This window comes from Pristiophorus japonicus, chromosome 4, assembly GCF_044704955.1.
Source record: "Pristiophorus japonicus isolate sPriJap1 chromosome 4, sPriJap1.hap1, whole genome shotgun sequence".
Taxonomy (NCBI): Eukaryota; Metazoa; Chordata; class Chondrichthyes; family Pristiophoridae; genus Pristiophorus; species Pristiophorus japonicus.
The window spans coordinates 121,243,245-121,258,190 of NC_091980.1; the positions used below are offsets into that span (position 1 = coordinate 121,243,245).

Genomic DNA, 14,946 nt, shown 5'->3' on the forward strand with positions numbered 1-14,946 from the left:
AAAGAGGAGTTTTGCCAGTAACCCAATATTTATCCCTCAACCAGCACCACCAAACCAAAGTAACTGCTCATTATCATATTTTGTGGGATCTTTCTGTGTGCAATTTGGCTGCTGCATTTGCCTACATTACAATAGTGACTACACTTCAAAAGTGCCTCATTGGTTATGAAGCACTTTGGGACGTGCTGACTTTGCAAAAGGTGCAAATTAAATACAAGTTTTTTCTTCTCTTTAAAAGAATCCTACAAGCTTCTAATTTTATGCAAAAAAGTACTTTTTTTTCTATCTATATATAATATATAAATTAGAGATAGTGTGAGAGGAGGAGAGAGTGTGCAAGATTGTGCATAACTGTATATATGAAAGAGAGAGACAAGGAATGATGGAGAGTATGGGGCTGAATTTCCTCAAGAATTCTCCCGAACCTCCACCGTAACTTTGACGAACCCTGGAGCAACGTCGCAAACAGGAATTCAACCCCAAGATGTGAAAGAGGAGGAGTGTGTCTATGAGAGAGTTTGCGATCTGCGTGTACTAATAGGGAGAGAGAGACACAGACGGAGTGATTGGTGAGTATGTGTGCGCGAGAGACAGAGACGGAGTGATAGGTGAGCATGTGTGCGCGAGAGAGAGAGACTGGGAGTGATTGGTGAGTATTTGTGCGCGAGAGAGAGAAGTGAGTTTATACATGTGTATATTTGAAATGATATGTATGAGAGAGAGAGAGAACGACAGGCAATGAGAGACAGTATGTGAGTGAGAGAGGAGAGAGTAGGGCCAAAAATACAAGGGTCGCAATCCTGGCAGTTACATTAGGGTCACGCCACCTGGTGTGGTCCAGTTCTTGCCCTGCCAGAGTTAAGGGGTCAGTGGGAAGCCACCTTATTACTATGGGACAGATGACACAAGTCCCACTATGGGCATACCTGTGACACCATGGCAGTCAGCAGGTCTGGTGTCTGCCCATCCTTAGAGGGAGGGATTTCCCTGACCCGTCTCTGTTTAAAAAAGGGGGCAGACAAAAGGCAGGTAACTATAGGCCGGTTAGTTTAACATCTGTAGTGGGGAAAATGCTTGAAGCTATCATTAAGGAAGAAATAGCAGGACATCTAGATAAGAATAGTGCAATCAAGCAGATGCAACATGGATTCATGAAGGGGAAATCATGTTTAACTAATTTACTGGAATTCTTTGAGGATATAACGAGCATGGTGGATAGAGGTGTACTGATGGTGTATTTAGATTTCCAAAAGGCATTCGAGAAGGTGCCACACAAAAGGTTACTGCAGAAGATAAAGGTACGCGGAGTCAGAGGAAATGTATTAGCATGGATCGAGAATTGGGAGGCTAACAGAAAGCAGAGAGTCGGGATAAATGGGTCCTTTTCAGGTTGGAAATCGGTGGTTAGTGGTGTGCCACAGGGATCGGTGCTGGGACCAAAACTGTTTACAATATACATAGATGACCTGGAAGAGGGGACAGAGTGTAGTGTAACAAAATTTGCAGATGACACAAAGATTAGTGGGAAAGCGGGTTGTGTAGAAGACACAGAGAGGCTGCAAAGAGATTTAGATAGGTTAAGCGAATGGGCTAAGGTTTGGCAGATGGAATACAATGTCGGAAAATGTGAGGTCATCCACCTTGGAAATAAAAACAGTAAAAGGGAATATTATTTGAATGGGGAGAAATTACAACATGCTGCGGTGCAGAGGGACCTGGGGGTCCTTGTGCATGAATCCCAAAAAGTTAATTTGCAGGTGCAGCAGGTAATCAGGAAGGCGAATGGAATGTTAGCCTTCATTGCGAGAGGGATGGAGTACAAAAGCAGGGAGGTCCTGCTGCAACTGTACAGGTTATTGGTGAGGCCGCACCTGGAGTACTGCGTGCAGTTTTGGTCACCTTACTTAAGGAAGGATATACTAGCTTTGGAGGGGGTACAGAGACGATTCACTCGGCTGATTCCGGAGATGAGGGGGTTACCTTATGATGATAGATTGAGTAGACTGGGTCTTTACTCATTGGAGTTCAGAAGGATGAGGGGTGATCTTATAGAAACATTTAAAATAATGAAAGGGATTGACAAGATAGAGGCAGAGAGGTTGTTTCCACTGGTCGGGGAGACTAGAACTAGGGGGCACAGCCTCAAAATACGGGGGGAGCCAATTTAAAACCGAGTTGTGAAGGAATTTCTTCTCCCAGAGGGTTGTGAATCTGTGGAATTCTCTGCCCAAGGAAGCAGTTGAGGCTAGCTCATTGAATGTATTCAAATCACAGATAGATAGATTTTTAACCAATAAGGGAATTAAGCGTTATGGGGAGCGGGCGGGTAAGTGGAGCTGAGTCCACGGCCAGATCAGCCATGATCTTGTTGAATGGCGGAGCAGGCTCGAGGGGCTAGATGGCCTACTCTTGTTCCTAATTCTTATGTTCTTATGTTCTATGTCCCCTCCCCCAGCCATGATCCCTTCAGTCCTCTCAGTAAGAGAGCCAATCTGTCAAAAGATGTTTTTTAAGTCATCTTCTTTGGGGCTCCGACCTTCTTCCTTGGCCTAGGCTCCACTGGTGGAGCTCACAACTGCATTGTGGAAGTTGGTACACCTCACCTTACTTACTGTATTAGCCTCCAAGTTAGATCCCAACTGAACCTAAAGAAGAGGAATTCTCCCTGCCCTGGCTCTGCCCTCATGCTGTCATTTCCCTTGTAAAGAGCGGACAAGGGAGGAAAATCCCGAAAATGCCGCAGACCCGGTTCGATCGGGGGTGAGGGGTTCCAGCAATCTCATACCAGAGTTACAGCAGGAGACAGCCAGAATCCCAGAAATTCAGGGCCGCTTTGAATAAAAGTGTGCATATGTGAGTGTGTGTATGGGTGACAGAGAGAGAAGGTAATAGAAAGTGAGTGTGTGTGAGAGGAGACAGTATATATATATATCAGTGCATGTGTGAGAGAGCGAGAGACAGAGTAACAGAGAGATTGAGAGGGCAGAGTATGACTATCAGTGTGTATATGTGTGTGGAAATATGCATGTGTCTATGCGAGGGAGAGGGAGTAATAGAGAGGAGAGTATGCTTCTCCATGTGTGAGGGAAAATATGCAAGTGTGTACAAGATGGGGGTAAGAGAGAGCGAGAGAGGAATAGAGTGTGAGAGGAGAGAGTGTGTCTATAAGTGTGAGCATGTGTGAGAGAGAAAAAGGAGTAATAGAGAGTGTGAGAGAAGTGTGCCTTCGTGTGTGCTTGTGTGCGTGTGAGAGTAGTAATAAGTGCCTATGAGTGTGTGACTGTGAGAAAGTAGTAATGGAGTGAAAGGAGAGAGTGTGGCTATTAGTGTGTACATGTGTGTGTGAGAGAGGAGTAATGGTGTGAGAGGAGAGAGTGTGCCTATAAGTGTGTACATGTGTGTGTGAGAGAGGAGTAACTGTGTGAGATGAGAGTTTGCCTATAAGTGTGTACATGTGTGTCTGAGAGAGGAGCAATTGTGTGAGAGGAGAGAGTGTACCTATAAGTGTGTACATGTGTGTGTGAGAGAGGAGCAATTGTGTGAGAGGAGAGAGTGTGCCTATAAGTGTGTACATGTGTGTGTGAGAGAGGAGCAATTGTATGAGAGGGGAGTGTGCCTATAAGTGTGTACCTGTGTATGTGAGAGAGGAGTAATTGTATGAGAGGGGAGTGTGCTTATGTGTGTACATGTGTGTGTGAGAGAGGAGTAATTGTATGAGAGGGGAGTGTGCTTATGTGTGTACATGTGTGTGTGAGAGAGGAGTAATTGTGTGAGAGGGGAGTGTGTGCCTATAAGTGTGTACATGTGTGTGTGAGAGAGGAGCAATTGTATGAGAGTGGAGTGTGCCTATGTGTGTACATGTGTGTGTGAGGGAGAAGTAATTGTGTGAGAGGAGAGTGTGCCTATAAGTGTGTACATGTTTACGAGTGTGAGGAAGGAGCAATTGTGTGAGAGGGGAGTGTGTGTCTATAAGTGTGTACATGTGTGTGTGAGAGAGGAGTAATTGTGTGAGAGGAGAGAGTGTGCCTATAAGTGTGTACATGTGTGTGTGAGAGAGGAGTAATTGTGTGAGAGGAGAGTGTGCCTATAAGTGTGTACATGTGTGTGTGAGAGAGAGAGAGCACTCTTTGATTCTAACATGTTGGGTGACATCAGCAAGGAGGTAACCAGTAGAAACTTCAGCTGGGAATTTAGGGCGAGGATAAGAGAAGTTTTATCGCAACTAGAAACACACACACACTCCAGAGTGCAGAGCTGGGAAATGAAAGGAGCAGCTCCAGGATTTTACAACAATCACATCCACAGCAACACCAGGAATGAGAACAATTTGCTTTAGCATAGGCAAGAGAAAACAAAGCAAAGATCCAAGCAAAGGCAGGCCACCCCCTAAAGTGTGTGGAGAAAGAGTTTGTGCAGAAATCTGTGCGAGTTGGAGGTATTGATCACCTAGGATTTGGTGACAGGAGTGTGGAATTGTGCTGAGAGATTTGATGGATGTTTAGCCCATCAAGAGAGGCTGCTCTGGCTTTGCCTGAAGCTTTTGGTCGTTTTTTCCCCCTCTCTTCCAATCAAGAGTTGTTTTGTTAAAGGCTGAGGAGAGAGATCAGGAATACTGTTCAGTAAGAAAAAGTCTGCCAGCTGGAATTTCTTCCCCCTGCTTTTCTGAAGGATCTATAAGAGTACACTGTTCTGAGTCTCCTCTCTCTGAAAGTCAGGAGTTTTAAAGTGAAAGAAAGTTGAGGGAAAAGATTGAGGATTGTAGGCTGGAATCTGTTGTAACATTAGTTTGCAGGATAAATCAGAGTTTCACAATACAGGCTCGCAAGAGACTGGTGATTCCGCTGTGTAACAGAGTCTCCTGTAAATTGGATGTTTGAGGAATAAGATCTATCTCACCGGGGGTCAGCAGAGCTGAGGGCTGTGAGCTGTACCGACTGCCTGAGCTGGTAGAAAACTTTTTAAGCTGATTAGAGGAGAGGAAGCTGAACTTTGCCGGAGCTGTTCCTGTCCTGCATTCTTTGAACTCTCGTGCTTTCTCTCTCTCTCCCCCTCACTCTTTCCAATTATTTCTTCTTTCTTCACCCTCCGTAATGTCTGGATTTACAGGCAATTTTCCAGGATTTGTCCTGCTCACTGTGGTATTTTGTGGAGTTTGCATCCATGCATGTCCCAGTCGCTGCATCTGCTCTGGATCCAATGTGGATTGCCATCATTTGGGATTAAAGGCTGTTCTGAGGGGAATACCCAGGAATACCGAGAGACTGTAAGTAAAACCGAATTATAATAAATGACATATATATTAATGCAGTTTAAATTCCAACATGAAACTTAAATAAATGTAATTCAACAAATCGGTTTAAAAAATGATTTTTATTACCATCTCCATTTTAAATGGAAAGCATCAGGTTTTAAATCACAGTGCTTCAAACTTGTGGTATCATTTGCCTTGCTGGGAGGATAACAAGGTGAATTCATGTAATTACAGCGACCGGCTGTCGAATCAGTCGCCATCAGCAACGCGTCCACTTAGTGGTGTTGGACAGAGTGATGGGACAGCGACCCCACTGTAGCCATTTCAATACCATGGGACAGGGAGGAATGTTGGTATTTTATTGGTGGTCACAGCCCAGCAGATAGGCGCATGGCATAGTGACATCACGGGCAAGAGGCGCCGTGATGTCTAATGTCATCCGTTTGGGTATTGACAAGTGAAATAAAAGAGCAAGTAGAGCATGCTGTCGGAGAATGTCCCTTTTCACGGAGTGCTTTTTCAGTATTATAGTCGCTTTTTATTAAAAAAATACTCAGCGGGTTGAATATAAGGCTTTCGTCTTATCAAAGAGGGTTCAAGCTGCATCATAAAGTTCAAGAATGAAGTGTAAACGGTTTATTACGGGCACTGGATACCGAAGCTGTTTGAAATCATGGCCATATAACATTACATTTTAGTACCATAAACATAACTGTGTTTTATTCTGCTGTTGCTTTGGATCTCAGTGCCGTGCAGCATTGAGCAAGTGCGGTCTGTGCAGTAAATGCCTCATGGCACTTATACAGAAGAACTGACAATTACGGTGTAAAGAAAGTAAGTTTATTGTGTGATATCCGCAGCTAATTGGGGGGAATATCCCGTCTATACGAATCATACTCTTTTGGACTTGGCATGACTGATAATTTCATGGTCTACTCAGAGTCTAGCACCATCTTTGCACGGGGCTATATTTTATAGCCAGGGATCTCTGGGTTTGTGGACCAAGGGTTCGCTGAGTAGATGTGTTGAGCAGGGATGGTGAGGTATCTGTCTCCTCTATGAGTGAAGAAAAAGCATAGTAACTTATATTCGCTGCTGTGATTAAGACTGTTTCTCCAGCTTTCTCTCCTCCTGTGCTGAAAGTGCTGGGTGATGATTCCGCGAGCACCTACAATCTTCCAACACCTCACCCAAGCAGCTAGTTTTCGTGAATAAGCTTGGACAGTCAGTATTGGTAGGCTACCTGAACTTTAGTGTGTTACAGCTAAATCCAATTCTGCCCACACCAAACATCTGCATACATTGACCTTCCAGCAGGGGTCAGTGAATAGTGTTCAGCAGCAGCAACTGTAGCAAGCCCACTCATACCCCAGCTAACGTAACCCAAACTAGGGGCTGAGCCTGAGAACTGCTAGTCTGTATGATCTAATTGCACAACATGCAGTGCATTTGAACACTGGAAATTTGATATTAGTAAAAGATCGCTACAATGCGAGCATATATTATCCATATTAGAGTCGTCCCGATACTTACACAGCAGGGCGCACTACATTGTTGTGAATTACTTGTGTGTGCTGTGGGTTATTTTACATTGTTGTGAATTATTAGCATGTGCTGTGGGTTACTTTACATTGTTAAGAAAGATAAATAAGCGCTTTGAAGTGTAGTCACTGTTGTAATGTATGAAACGCAGCAGGCAATTTGCACTCAGCATGGTTCGACAAACAGCAATGAGATACTGACCAGATAACCTGTTTTTTGTTATGTTGGTTGAGAGATAAATGTTCCAGGATACCTGGGAGAACTCCCCTGCTTATGTTTGAAATAGTGCCATGGGATCTTTTATGTCCTCCTGAGAGGGCAGTTTAATGTTTCATCTGAAAGATGGCACCTCCGACTGTGCTGCACTCCCTCAGTACAACACTTGTGTGTCAGCCTAGATTTTATGCTCAAGTTTGTGGAGTGTGGCTTGCACCCACAACCTTCTGACACAGAGGCAAGAGTTTTTAAAACATCTGTTCCAAAATTTGGGCGTCGCTGGCAAGGTCAGCATTTATTGCCCATCCCTAATTGCACCTCGAGAAGGTGGTGGTGAGCATCTTCTTGAACCGCTGCAGTCCGTGTGGTGAAGGTACTCCCACAGTGCTGCTAGGGAGGGAGTTCCAGGATTTTGACCCAGCAATGATGAAGGAACGGCGATATATTTCCAAGTCAGGGTGGTGTGTAACTTCAAGGGGAACTTGCAGGTGATGGTGTTCCCAAGCGCCTGCTGCCCTTGTCATTCTAGCTGGTAGAGGTCGCGGATTTGGGAGGTGCTGCCAAAGAAGGCTTGGTAAATTGCCGCAGTGCATTTTGTAGATGGTACACACTGTAGCCATAGTGCACCAGTGGTGGAGGGAGTGGATGTTGAAGGTGGTGGATGGGGTGTCAATCAAGCAGGCTGCTTTGTCCTGGATGGTGTCAAGTTTCTTGAGTATTGTTGGAGCTGCACTCATCCAGGGTAGTGGAAAGTATTGCATCACACTCCTGACTTGTGCCTGGAAAGGCTTTGGGGAGTCAGGAGGTGAGACACACACCGCAGAATACCCAACCTCTGACCTGCTCTTGTTGCCGCGGTATTTATGTGGCTGGGCCAGTTAAGTTTCTGGTCAATGTTGACCACCAGGATGTTGATGGTGGGGGATTCCACAATGGTAATGCCATTGAATATCAAGAGGAGGTGGTTAGATTCTCACTTGTTGGAAATGATCATTGCCTGGCACTTGTATGGCGCAAATGTTACTTGCTACTTAACAGCTCAAGCCTGAATGTCGTTCAGGTCTTGCTGCATGCTGGCATGGACTGCTTAATTTTCTGAGGAGTTGTGAATGGAACTGAACACTGTGCAGTCATCAGTGAACATCCCCACTTCTGACCTTATGAAGGTTATTGATGAAGCAGCTGAAGATGGCTGGGCTAGGACACTGCCCTGAGGAACTCCTGCAGCAAAGTCCTGAGATGATTGACCTCCAACAACCACAACCATCTTCCTTTGTGCTAGTTATGACTCCAGCCAGCGGAGAGTTTTCCCTTTGATTCCCATTGACTTAAGTTTTACTAGGGCTCCTTCATGCCACATGCGGTCAAATGCTGCCTTGATATCAAGGGCAGTTACTTTCACTTCACCAGTGCTACCACTGAGCCACGGTTGACATCAGAAAAGCTTGGCTGGGATGTGAGCCTTCAGAGGTAACTTTGCCTCTTGCTTTGTCAGTTTTGGAGTGTACTGAGGGAGCAGCCCCATGCAACTCTGCTTGGATAGGGCGGAGGCTGGTTTTTCTTATGCAAGGCTGCAAGCATAACACCTGCGAGCCAGAAGCACACCAGGAGTTTGTGTTAATTCTGCTTTCAACATCAGAATGTTGTGACTGATTAATGCAGCGTTACACCAATTAAATCCTGTTTTGCAGTCGAGGTTGATTAGTTGCTAACGACGGCACAAATAAGAGAACCAAAACTCTAGCGCCATGTCTGGTATTGGAACAGAAGTGTAGAGATTCCAATTGGCACATTTCACGAACAAATGCTTACTGTACTTGTACTACGGACCTATCTTCGCTATTTTTATGTGGACATTAAACCACTTATTCTAAACAGGTTACTGCCTGTATAAAAATAATACACACAGGAAGGTATTAGAAGTGCATTCAGCATCTGTTCATGAGCTTTGTCAATTGGAAGTTCGACCCTGTGGCATTTAAATGAGAAACCCTGAATGACATCAGCATGTCACAGAACAGAGTATAAACAGCTCTCGACTGGAAATCATTTTTAGGAAATGCTGGGACATACCTTGGTGTGACAAATTATTTTTGTCTATGATCGATTAGTTATGGGTCTCTTGCTTGCTGGTTTCAGCACACACAGGATTAAAGTAAGATATTGCTAACAATTCCTGCGAGCATTGCAAATGTTATATTACAGTCTGGCTGATACTTTCACCTCAGAATGAGGCACAGACAGGTATGGTTCAGGAAGGCCTTATTCTGAGAGGTTTGATCGCTGCCATTGAGGACCCGCAAATGAGTGAGTGAGGCCATTCAATTTAATACAAATATTTGCATAAATGATCATTGTGAATCGCTAATCACTTTGGGTCCAAGTTTCCTCAGGAGTTGCTCCGTTTTTTTGGAGCAACTGAATTTTTTTGGAGTAACTTAAAAATCGCAATTCTCCCCATTTAAGTTGCTCCAGTGTAAGTTAGTTAGTTGGGATTTTTTTTTCAGTTCAGTTTTTTTTTCAAAAGGGGCATTACCAGCCACTTACTGCTGTTTTGGCCATTTAAGCACGTTTAGCCAGCTAAAACTTACTCCAAACTAAGTTAGGTCAGAGCCAGTGGCCACTTTTGTACGTTCTGAAAAACTCTGCGGTGAATTAAGAGATCAGCGCAGGTCGCCTCCAAATGACAGTGTTATGATAGGAATGCTAGTTTTTTTTAAATCCGAAGCAGCGAGACTGGACAGGGTGTAGGTGCTATCAGCCTTATTAAACTGAGTATATTTTTAGTAAAGTTAGCTAGATATTAAAGTACTGGAAAAACTTTGAAGATTCTTTTCTACCCCGCTGCATCCCCACCCCGCCGGATCAAAACTCTTCCCCTCTCTCCCCCCTCCCCGCGCCGATCAAACCTTTTCCCCCCACCAACCTGTCTCTTGTAGCCCCCAGCGCGGGAAGGCAGCGGCCGACTTGTGCGGCAGGCCACTCGGCCCGGGATAGGGGCGGCGAGTGTCGGTCCCTCCCACACAGCCTGCATCACACATTCTCAGATTCTGAGGGCTAGGAGCTACTACGCATGTGCGCACACTCTAGCGCACATGTGCAGAGGTCCCGGCACTGTTTTCAGCGCTGGGACATGGCTCCGACCCCGAATCCAGTTGCTACGCTATGCCACCATGGAGGAGAGGCTGGGGAGTGGCCAAACTCGGCCTGAAGATTTTTGGCACCCTAGGAGTTCTACAACAGAGGCACACCTCTGGTGAGTGCGCCAAAAATCTGTACTGGCCAAATTTGGGCCCAAAGTATCTAAGTGATATGCAGTATTTAAACTCCTTTGTGCCGATGTAGCTTCAAAAAGGTTTTAAGAACATAAGAACATAAGAAATAGGAACAGGAATAGGCAATACGACCCCCCGAGCCTGCTCCACCATTCAATAAGATCATGGCTGATCTGATCATGGACTCAGCTCCACTTCCCTGCCCACTCCCCATAACCCCTTATTCTCTGATCATTTAAGAAAATGTCTATTCCTGTCTTAAAACTATTCAATGTCCCAGCTTCCACAGCTCTCTGCGGTAGTGAATTCCACAGATTTACAACTCTCTGAGAGAAGAAATTTCTCCTCATCTCAATTTTAAATGGGCGGCCCCTTATTCTAAGACCATGCCCTCTAGTTCTTGTCTCCCCCATCAGTGGAAACATCCTCTCTACATCCACCTTGTCAAGCCCCCTCATAATCTTATACGTTTCGATAAGATCACCTCTCATTCTTCTAAATTCCAATGAGTAGAGGCCCAACCTACTTAACCTTTCCTCATAAGTCAACCCACTCATCTCCAGAATCAACCTAGTGAACCTTCTCTGAACTGCCTCCAAAGCAAGTATATCCTTTCGTAAATATGGAAACCAGAACTGCACGAGGTTTTCCAGGTGTGGCCTCACCAATACCCTATATAGCTGTAGCAAGACTTCCCTGCTTTTATACTCCATCCCCTTTGCAATAAAGGCCAAGATACCATTGGCCTTCCTGATCACTTGCTGTACCTGCATACTATCCTTTTGTGTTTCATGCACAAGTACCCCCAGGTCCCGCTGTACTGCAGCACTTTGCAATCTTTCTCCATTTAAATGGTATATCTGAGGCTGAACTTAACACAGTCAGCATACTCCTCCATAGATGCTCTGAATAGCGTTATATCTATTATAGGGTATAAAACTACTCAAAGGGTCCATAGTAGTGTTCCTGCAGGTAAGAAGTGAGCAACAGAGTTTCAACGACCAATTGTATGTTGAGAAAAGCACCTTTGTTGTTTTGTCATTTCGGGGAGTTAGCAAAGTTTGTAATTATTGGAAGAATACTAGGGAGGATTTTCCACTGGAGTTATACATCTTTGGCCAAGCTTTTGGTCACCCATTCCAATATGCCCTTCTTTGGCGTGCATCATTTTTTTCCTGTTTACGTCTGTGGACATGTCTCTTTTTTAAAGGTGCAATATAAATCCGAGTTGCTGTTGAGTAAGTCACACAATGGATTTCCCTTCATTTGTGCCCGAGGAACATGGGCTGCTAGGAACACTGGTACATAACTGGGTGGGAAAAATTCGGCTGCTTTGCGCCTCCCGTTAGCACCTGCGTGAGACGATAATGATGACCGGGCGTGGTAAATTCATCAACGCCCGCCAACTCCCTGGCAGTTTTGCTCTGGCGCTAACTCTTACCACCTCGCTCTCTTGCGCCCCATAGATCGTGACGTCATCAGGTGCGCAGCGCCCTGTTTCCGTTCCAGATGTGATATTCGGTTACCCTCCCTGCAGCATTGCTGGTTGTCAACAACGGCAGCTGCAGGGGGCGTTGTCACCTCGGCCGGCCGCTTGGGGAGCGCTAATTAAAGGCAGTGGTGGCCAGGTAGAGCAAACTTTATTACTCGCATCAGACTGGAGCCTTCTGATTCCTTTTGTCCTCTGAGTTCTGCCCTCTTAGAATGCTTGGGACTGTAATGCACATCGCACTGTTCCCTTGGCCTCACACAGAGAGCATTAAGAGTGATTCAACCCATCATTGGCCCTTCTCTTTAAGTAAGCGAAGGATCCTGTAAAGATGGCAGCACTGCACTGAACATTCTCCATCGCTCTGCCGCTACCGCCCTCTCACACACTTTAGCGCTCGAAGGGAAATGGTAGTGCTTGATTTAGCGCTCCATCCCCCTCTTGGAACACTAAAGCTGAAGTTCCCGGGAGCAGCAAATCATTTTCGCCTGGCGATACGTTTCCGATTATTCAAAAGTTTTCTCCCCAAATGGGGCGCTACACAATCTCTAACCCCTGGTGTCTAAATTTGCTATCAATTGATCTGTGAAACACTTTTAAAATTGAAAGGGCGCTACAGTCCATGCAATCAGTTGATTTAATGTCTGAGCCAGGGTCTGATTAGCGTTACCAACATTCCCAGATTTCCCGGGAGTCACCCGGAATTGGGCAAGACTCACCCAGTCCAGGAGATTTTTGAGCTTTGAAATTCCTGATGCTGCAACGCCCCAACCCCCAAGGAAATATCTAACATAATTACCCAACACTTATTATTGATTTACTAATGGGCCTGAAATTCCGATCGAGATCTTCCCGCGGGTAATCGACTGAAAAAGTTAAAAAAGATGCGCACCTACTTGTTGCTGCTGTGCCCGCTCGCGCTTCCAATCCTGAGGCCATCACTCCCTATGCATCGGAGAGCGTGCATGTTGGGACGTCCGTATGCTGGAGCTGGAGTCACATGGCTCGGGGCAGCCAATCAGGGTACAGTATTTTCTCATTCATAATAATGGAAACTCCATAAATTGAATGAGAAACCTCCCCATACACACAAAACACTAATAAAAAATAGAAAAATACACGACATATTTAACATTAATTTAAATTAAAGTTCTTATAAAAAATATTTTCATGATTTTTAAATTATGCCTTAAAATAAACTTATCGTTGTGGGGAGAGTTTTTAACAATAAAATGTGTTTTTATAACTTTATTTTAAAATGTTTTTGTGTATTTTTAAACAATTGCGCCTGTAAAAGTAGGCTATATGCCTGCTTTTTCAGGCGCAAGATTTTCGAGGATATTTGCTGGGCAAGATAGAAATATAGAAACATAGAAACATAGAAATTTACAGCGCGGTAGGAAGCTATTTTGGCCCATCGTGTCTGCGCCGGCCGACAAAGAGCCACACGTCCCTTCGTCAGCAGCCCTAAAGGTTACATACAAACCCATGAACAATAACAGAAAGGCATAGAGCACCCATCCAACCATCTCTTAAAAGTGGTGAAGGTTTCTGCATCCATCACTCTTCCAGGCAGCGAGTTCCAGATCCCCACAACCCTCTGTGTAAATAAGCTCCCCCTCAAGTCCCCTCTAAACCTTACACCAACCACCTTAAAACTATGCCCCCTCGTAATAGCCCCCTCTACCAATGAAAATTGACCCTTACTATCCACTATGTCCAGGCCTCTCAATATTTTGTACACCTCGATGAGGTTTCCTCTCAACCTCCTTGTTCCAATGAGAACAAACCCAGCCTATCCAATCTGTCCTCATAACTAAGATTCTCCATTCCAGGCAGCATCCTAGTAAATCTCCTCTGCACCCTCTCTGGTGCAATCACGTCCTTCCTATAATACGGCGACCAAAACTGCACGCAGTACTCCAGCTGTGGCCTAACCAAAATATTATACAATTTAAGCATAACCTCCCTGCTCTTATATTCTATGCCTTGGCCAATAAAGGCAAGCATTCCGTATTCCTTCTTAACCATCTTATCCACCTGGCCTGCTATTTTCAGGGATCTGTGGACAAGCACTCCAAGGTCCCTTTGTTCATCTACACTATTAAGTGGCCTACTGCTTAATGTGTATACCCTTTCCTTATTAGCCCTCCCAAAGTGCATCACCTCACACTTCTCTGAATTAAATTCCATTTGCCACTGCTCTGCCCACCTGACCAGTAGATTGAGATCCTCCTGCAGCCCATGACTTTCCTCTTCATTATCAACCACACTGCAAGCTTCTGAATCATACTTCCTATATTGAAATCTAAATAATTGATATATACCACAAAAAGCAGGGAACCCAGTACTGAGCCCTGCAGAACCCCACTGGAAACATCCTTCCAGTCACAAAAACATCCATCAATCATTACCCTTTGCTTCCTACCTCCAAGCCAATTTTGGATCCAACTTGTCACTTTGCCCTGGATCCCATGGGCTTTAACCTTCATGACCAGTCTACCTTATCAAATGCCTTGCTAAAGTCCATATATACTACATCATACGCATTACCCTCATCGACCCTCTTGGTTACCTCCTCAAAAAATTCAAGCAGGTTAGTCAAACACGATCTTCCCTTAACAAATCCGTGCTGACTGTCTCTAATTAATCCTTGCCTATCCAACTGCAGATTTATCCTATCTTTCAGGATTTTTTCCAATAATTTTTCCACCACTGACGTTAGGCTGACAGGCCTGTAATTACTCGGCCTATACCTTTTTCCCTTCTTCAGCAAGGGTACTTACTATATTATCAGTCCTCCAATCCTCCGGCCCCATGCCCATATCCAAAAAGGCTGGAAAAAGATGGTCAAGGCCTCTGCCATTTCCTCTTTTACTTTGTTCAACAACCTGGGATGCATTTCATCCGGGCCTAGGGATTTATCTACTTTCAAAGCTGCTAAACTCCTTAATACTTCCTCTCTCACTATAGTTATTTCATACAGAATATCACACTCCTCCTCTATGGCAATATCTGCAATACCGCTTTCCTTTGTGAAAACAGATGCAAAGTATTTATTAAGAAGCCGATTAACATCTTCTGCCTCCTTACAAAGATTACCCTCAAGGTCTCTAATAGGCCCTATCCTTTCCTCAGTTACCCTCTTACTCTTAATATATTTATAGAACATC

The 14,946-nt window shown here is 44.7% G+C and overlaps 1 protein-coding gene across 1 annotated transcript in view; it reads left to right on the forward strand.

Annotated features, from left to right (window-relative positions):
* The first annotated feature begins 4,268 nt into the window (after nucleotides 1-4,268).
* The window catches only part of LOC139263049 (slit homolog 3 protein-like), a 625,025-nt gene continuing 614,347 nt past the window's right edge, over nucleotides 4,269-14,946 (forward strand). The window contains exon 1 of the mRNA XM_070878558.1: nucleotides 4,269-5,263. Within this exon, the coding sequence (XP_070734659.1) occupies nucleotides 5,091-5,263 (173 nt within the window). The 5' untranslated portion in view covers nucleotides 4,269-5,090. The remainder of the gene's footprint in view (nucleotides 5,264-14,946) is intronic.